The 7,500-nt window shown below is 42.8% G+C and overlaps 2 protein-coding genes across 2 annotated transcripts in view; one reads left to right on the top strand and one right to left on the bottom strand.

Moving 5' to 3' along the window:
- The window catches only part of npas1 (neuronal PAS domain protein 1), a gene marked incomplete at its 3' end in the record, with an annotated part of 75,981 nt that overhangs the window by 29,644 nt on the left and 38,837 nt on the right, over nucleotides 1-7,500 (top strand). The window contains exon 4 of the mRNA XM_080429204.1: nucleotides 1,425-1,492. Within this exon, the coding sequence (XP_080285330.1) occupies nucleotides 1,425-1,492 (68 nt within the window). The remainder of the gene's footprint in view (nucleotides 1-1,424; nucleotides 1,493-7,500) is intronic.
- The window catches only part of bmp16 (bone morphogenetic protein 16), a 604,258-nt gene that overhangs the window by 577,980 nt on the left and 18,778 nt on the right, over nucleotides 1-7,500 (bottom strand). The window lies entirely within an intron of this gene.

The following is a 7,500-nucleotide window of genomic DNA, read 5'->3' as shown; positions in this document are numbered from 1 at the left end:
CTTTTCACTTTTAGACACACAATTTCAACCGTCACGCTAAATGTGTTGAAGACATACTGCAGGCAATGTAGAGATGCATCTTATTTATGGTTAATTAATGGAGTGTAGTTATATATTTCATTTAAATGCTATTTTGGACTTGGAGATTTCATTTTGAAGACACTATACAACCCATTAGCATCTCCACATCGCCGTTGGGTGGACATTTTGTGTCATTCTAGATTTCTTTGGCCATTCAAAAATCTTGAAAATGTGCGAACATTTGTAAAATATTTTGTTCCAGGGACCTCCAGAAGCAAAGATTTGAGTTGCAAATGTTCTTTTAAAAAAAATATATATATTCAAAGATTGTTCAAAAATAGCAGATCTACAAGCTCGTAGCGCGTCACTTGATGCGTTCCCGGTCTTAATGGGTTAATAGTTTTCATTGGTAAAACATTTATAAAACCCACAGACACACTTAACCATTTGCAAAAAATAGCCAATCTACAAGTGAGCTTGTAGATTGAATAACTGGGTTAAAGCGTTTAAACTAATTGTGATGCCACACTAACACATTTTGCTGGGAACTCTCTGGAACCCCTGGGGGTCCCCGGACCCCACTTTAGGAACCACTGACATTATGTTGTGTCAAAGGATAACCCAGAAACACAGTTTCTGATGGGCCTATACTGCAATGTTTCCTTCATGACTTGACATTTCAAGCCCTACACCTTGTTGTACGACACATCGTGACATGACTCGTTGTGAGCTTGTAGATCGACTATTTATTTAAAAAGAAAAGATTGGCAATGTTTGACAATTTTCATTTATAACGACATGAAATGCTCAAAATAGAAACTCCAGGTTGAAGGTGAGTCAGATACATGATGATGAATCTCTTCCTCTTCTTCCATGGAATGTACTTTCAGTTCAAGCAATCTCTCCTTTACTCCCTCGCTCTCTCCATCAACTGTACCCTTTCTTTACTTCTCGCTACCTCGCTGTTTTTCCATTCCACCTCTCTCGCTCATCTCTCTCTCTCTCTCTCTCTCTCTCTCTCTCTCTCTCTCTCTCTCTCTCTCTCTCTCTCTCTCTCTCTCTCTCTCTCTCTCTCTCTCTCTCTCTCTCTCTCTCTGTATCAGTGACAATGTATTGCAAGCAATGTGCTTAGTTTAAGCTGACATTTTAGATTTCTACAGGAAATGTGGATTCAGATTTCATGAATCAGATTTGATCCAGATTAACACTTTGTGTTGTTGGCTGTAACCACGGTAACCGAAACACCAATCAGCTTTGAATTGAGGTTGAACCAAGGTCACTAGTCAGTAGGCCCCATGCTTGACACGTGTGTGTGTGTGTGTGTGTGTGTGTGTGTGTGTGTGTGTGCGTGTGCGTGTGCGTGTGCGTGTGTGTGTGTGTGTTGTTCTATCTCTTCCTTGCAGTAAGACGCTCGTCCCATTCCCTGTCCACCGACATGTTTGAACAGCACCTAGGAGCTCATCTGCTACAGGTAAACACAACCTCACTGTGATCACCAGCATCAGAACCTAGAATGTACACTTTCTGCTGCGAATAACAGATCAAAGCAGTTTTCATTAGTAATAATCATGATCTCAATTGTCCCCAAAGGGATATTTGTCTTCACAGGCTGGTAAAAAACAATAAACAAAAAACAACATATCACCATATAGCACAAAACAGCATTTCACACGACACAACACCAAGACAATACATACACAGAAAACCATCCCATCGACCGGGCAGTTTGTTTACTGTAATGCCGCATTGGCTGAGGGGACAAAACTCCTGCTAAAACGATCCTTTTCCCACTTCAAGGTTCTGTATCTTCGCACAGATGACATGAGTTCAAAGTAGCGATACAGGGGATGATTGGTGAAGGTTGTGAGAATGATTTGTGTATTTTTGGTATTATGTATGCATTTTTATAGCTCCTTTGTACAAAGTGGTGTACAACATGAGTTACATTCACCCATACACACACACGCCCACACACAAGCACGCACGTACGCACGCACGTACACACACACACACACACACACACACACACACACACACACACACACACACACACACACACACACACACACACACACACACACACACACACACACACACACACACACACTCAGTACCAACCTGTGTTTAGCTCAAGGACACTTCGTCACAATGTTAGGAGGAGCCAGGTATTGAATCGGGAACCTTTCACTTCTACTGTTGTAGAGAGAATATTCCAAAATATAACAAATTTATCAGTTCATTCAAGTAGTGGTTTGTAACCTTGGGGCATCAGTGATTGTATTTTGTTATACAACTAGTCCATACCCGGGGATGCACATGCCCCAACTACATGCAGACTTGCCAAAAACATGGCAACATCTTACATTTCTCAAATTTAACACTGGATAATTTCTCTCCTAATTTTGGTACAGTTTCCACTGTCTACCAAGACCATAAATCACCACGTAACTATATGCACTGATCTGCGCCAAAGCATAATCACCATTCACTTTTTAGGTTTACTTCCTGGTTTCTGAGATCCCAGAGCCTTCAGTATGTGGCGACTGGTCATGTTGTCTCATTGAAAGCTGACCAACAACCAATGAAACAGCATAACTGTCCGTCTGGGTTATGGGACCGCAACTACTGATCCCATAGCCGGGCAGACCTGCCAAAAATGCAAATAAACAGTTTAATATTTTAGATTAATTGGCCAACCCATTGAGGAGAGAAATGGATGCAGACAGACAGACAGACAGACAGACAGACATACAGAACAGACAGACAGACAGACAGACAGACAGACAGACAGACAGACAGACAGACAGACAGACAGACAGACAGACAGACAGACAGACAGACAGACAGACAGACTCTCAATTCTATAGTAGCATGTTTGACTGGCTACTAATACTATACTATACTATACTATACTATACAATACTATACTATACTATACTATACTATACTATACTATACTATACTATACTATACTATACTATACTATACTATACTATACTATACTATATACTTTATCACATATCCAGCGTCTTTATTTGCCATGCATGGGTGCGGGGGTGATGAAAGAACTGAGAGGCTGATGCAGCAGCAACCTTGATGCAGAATGAACTCAGTTTGTCAAAGATGACCACCATGCTTGGTACATTCATTGATCAAATACTATTTCTCTTTGTCTTTGTAAATGAATATGGCTGTGGGTATGTGATGAAATCAATTATCATAAATGTGCTTAGATAATCTGTATACTATATTGTACTATACTATACTATACTATACTATACTATACTGTACTATACTATACTATACTATACTATACTATACTATACTATACTATACTATACTATACTATACTATACTATACTATACTATACTTATACTATGCCCCCACCTTGAGCTTATTGATGGTTCCTCATCCTCGCTTCCCGTGGACTAACCTGCTACAGTTTCATAACACACACACACACACACACACACACACACACACACACACACACACACACACACACACACACACACACACACACACACACTGGCACACGCAGGCCATAAAACTCAGATGTTTTAGCGATAGCGCCGGCCACCAAAGACGGTCTCACAGTGAAACTGATGAATGGAGAGCAGAGTGGGGACTCTTAGGGAGGGAGGGAGGAAGGGAGGGAGGTGAGGGCGTGCGTCTGGGACAACAGGAAAAAAAATGAGGGATGCGGCAACCGAGAGAGGACGGACGAAAAAGGTATTAAGCACAGACTGTAGACCTGAAGAACAGGGAATGGCTGAAGGAGGGTATATTAGGAAGGATTGAAATAGAAGAGAGAAAGGGCAATACAGGGAGAGAGTGCGTGCGAGTGCGTGCAAGTGCGTGCGAGTGCGTGCGTGCGTGCCCGGTCAGTCCAGGTGCAGATGCTCATGCCAGACTCCATGTCTTCTATTTTATAATTTTGATGTTTTTTATTTCTTTATTACCTTTGCCTTACCACAGTACTTTTTTTGGTATGTCTCTATTGTGCGTTCTCACCAACAGCTTTTGAGTGCATTTGAGCTCGCAGAAAGCAGCTGGTGTGAAAGGTTGTCATGTTTAAATCATATCATGTTATTCACAGCTGATTTATTTTCTGGAAAGTTACATTTTACAGATGATTTTCCGTTTCTATTATGGTTGGTAGGGCTATCATTTCTGGAGCTCTTTTGGAACGGCAAGCTCAGTTTTGATAGCCTGACACTCAGCCTGAATTTTCATTTTGTTTCACTCCATTATTCAGTCTGAAAGCCCTCTCAATGCAGTCGATTTCTGAGATGGGGGCGTGGCCAATTTTTTTTTTCAAAGACTCTTTGGCGATTGGTTCATACTGGATTATCCCGATCCCGATTCGTCGTACAGAAACACCCGCCTTCGACAGCGTCACCAGACCCTGAATGCGAGGCAAACGATTAAGGGGGTGGAGCCAGGCTACAGTTTTGATGTGTTCATCCTGGACTTGTCTTTGCCCATGCCCAGTATGTAATAACATAGTTCCTTATCATATTCTGATTCTCAGAAACAGTCTAGCTAACATGTGGAGTAAACGGGACATGGTTTATTCATTTAGTGTAGCTACGTCGCACCGCCGATCGCACCGCCGATCGCACCGCCGATCGCACCGCCGATCGCACCGCCAACATGCCCATATATGGTGATCTCTGTATCTGTCTGTCCTTGTGCCTTTCATGCCCATATGGAGATCACTGATGTCATCGGTATATGCCCATACATGGGCATGCCCCCTTTTATTCCCATATGGAGCTGACAGATTGTTTGGCGCCTGATGCCATGATGACACAACACGCTCCTATTTGGGCATACTTAGCTGCAATGGGAACTCCTTATATGGTTATGGCTGAGTCATAGTGACATGAGCGTGACAACGTGGTCCGCCGACCCACCCACCGGCTGGCCGGTCCTCCCCATTTGAATGAAAGTTGAAAGAACGTGGCTCATGTAGGCTAACCACAGCTGGCAAGGTAGGCCGGCACATAAGATTCAGAATGAGTTTTGGGTCACAGTAAGCTTGTATGCAGTCAATAATGTAAACAACTTACTAAACGAGATTTCATGGCCATATCTGTAACGGCCCACTCAAATCATCAAATGTCTAGGTAAAAATATTGGTATGGTTGTTTAGTGCCCTCGATATCTGGAGAGTTGTTTGCCGCTTGCCAGATCATGTACTCTTAAAGGCTACCTTGATACAGTGATACATAAATATAATAAAAACAGAAATAAGCATTGTCTCAATTATTTGAGCATACTAGTATTTATATATTATGATAAAGAAAAAAAAACAATATTAAAACGGGAATGCTGGTTATATGCTAAATGTATAGTGATTGTCTACAGTAGGTTTAAAAACTTTAATATGGGGTCATATGATGTACGATATGTACGATATACAATGTTTGCGTATACAATGTTTTTCCGCCCAGAGCTGAGAAATTTGCTTCACACGGGCGGCCGGAGTGTCCGTGTGCGGTGATAACTGCTGCATTAAACAGGGGAACGAAAGAGAAGTCTGTGCGCTTATACGGCAGGGTTTCCGCTGGGCATTTTCCTGGCTGGCCAACGTGACAGATAACATTTTATTATTCCGACCAGGTGTTAAATTAAACGGCCATAACATAATACTCGTCACGTGCGTGTTTACGTGAGTGTGCACAACCCAAATGATTGCTATAGCTGAGTGAGTAGCGCAGCACACTTTTTTCAACCACAGATGCACTGCACTCTGCGCTGTTCCTGCATATGTCTATAGTTTCAAAAAGCATAATGTATCTACTCGATCATGCAGGGGTGTTGCTTGCCAAAAAGAACATGAAGTAGTTGGCACAGACGAGTGATATATCTACAAGCTACACGCATCATGTGCTGTAATATTACAGAGAATAAACAAACTGGCTGAATATGTTTCAGGACAGGCTATGCATCTCGACCTCGTTCAACTAAAGGTTGAAAGAGGTTGTATGAATGGCTGAATATGTAGGTAGGCTAATAACGTACATAATAAGCTTTCTTATATACTGTCATGTTCACTGTTACATGATGCCAGCATAGTTACTCACTTGCCTGTGTTCTTCCATCACTTTCCAAAATGCTCTCTCCGTGTCATTGTGCTTGTACAGTAGGTAAATTATATCCACGTCGGTTCCAAAGTCGGACGCTTTTACTGTAGCAACTCGCTCATTGCAATGAATTGATGAATGCTTTCATTTTGAGATGTGTTGTTCTGCAACATTTGAGCTGCTCCAGCGATATGATGAGTAGCCTACACAGTAGATATCGGAAGGTGACGGCTTGGTTTGCTTGGTTCGGCCAATGGAAACCTTGGCTTATGAATGTGTGTCTGGTGGGTTCGGGTAATGCTACAATAACAGCTACAAAGCAAAAGACTACACAGCATTTTCAAACGAAGCCAATGACATGAAGATACAGTTTGTTTTTGATACCCTCAGCAGAAGCATCAATTGATCATTATGTTTTGTTCAACCATTTCCACTCACCTTCTCTCGCCCCACAATTCCTTGTAATGGGGGAAACTATAACCAATTCCGTCGCTAGTTCCCTGTTTGTTTTAAGCCAAGCCTTTAGATTTTCCGTTATATTTTTCTCGCTCGTCGCTGACGTCAACAAGTAACATTTCAACAGTGACCGGGCAACAGTGTAGCTAACGACGCTTGGGCGTTTTGTAGCTTTTGTAACTGCTGATGTGAACGCAGCATTACGTGTGCAGTATATGTATTTCACCACTAACTGCGGTGCTGCTATGACACCTGCTTGTCACAAGCGTAGCTTTAGATTGATCAGAGAAGGCTGAGGTAAGACAAAGGAGGGGTCCGTATGTCTGCTCCCCTCAGACATTCAGAACAGGGGGAGGAGGAGTAATGCTGATAGAAATCAAATTAATGCCTGAGAGAAAGAAAAAAACTGTATGATTCTCTCAAATGCTATCCGTGCATCCAACACACCCCACCCCGCCCGCCTGTCCTCCCGTCGTAATAGCTTGATAATTGCACTTTAGTTCTTCTCATTTGGTCGTCTGGATTCCTCCTGGCACAGCAGCACGTGGCGGTGCGCGGCCCACAGCGCCGACGTCAACATTTGCATACTGGATGTGTCACTTGCATAAATTACCGTCGCCTCTTTAAGCGCCGGAGCCGCCAAAATAGCAATCATTCTTCCCGGAGCAAAGTGGCCCTTGTCTGTGTGTGTGTGTGTGCGTGTGTGTGTGTGTGTGTGTGTGTGTGTGTGTGTGTGTGTGTGTGTGTGTGTGTGTGTGTGTGTGTGTGTGTGTGTGTGTGTGTGTGTGTGTGTGTGTGTGTGTCTGTGTGTGTATGTCTGTGTCTGTGTCTGTGTCTGTGTGTGTGTGTGTGTGTGTGTGTGTGTGTGTGTGCGTGCGCGCGCGTGTGTGACTCTCTGGCTGTATACCTTTCAATTCTCATTAGAGTCAC

The sequence above is a fragment of the Gymnoscopelus braueri genome (genome assembly GCF_963280865.1).
Source record: "Gymnoscopelus braueri genome assembly, chromosome: 5".
In the NCBI taxonomy this organism is placed as follows: domain Eukaryota; kingdom Metazoa; phylum Chordata; class Actinopteri; order Myctophiformes; family Myctophidae; genus Gymnoscopelus; species Gymnoscopelus braueri.
This window is presented reverse-complemented; position numbering and strand designations above follow the sequence as displayed.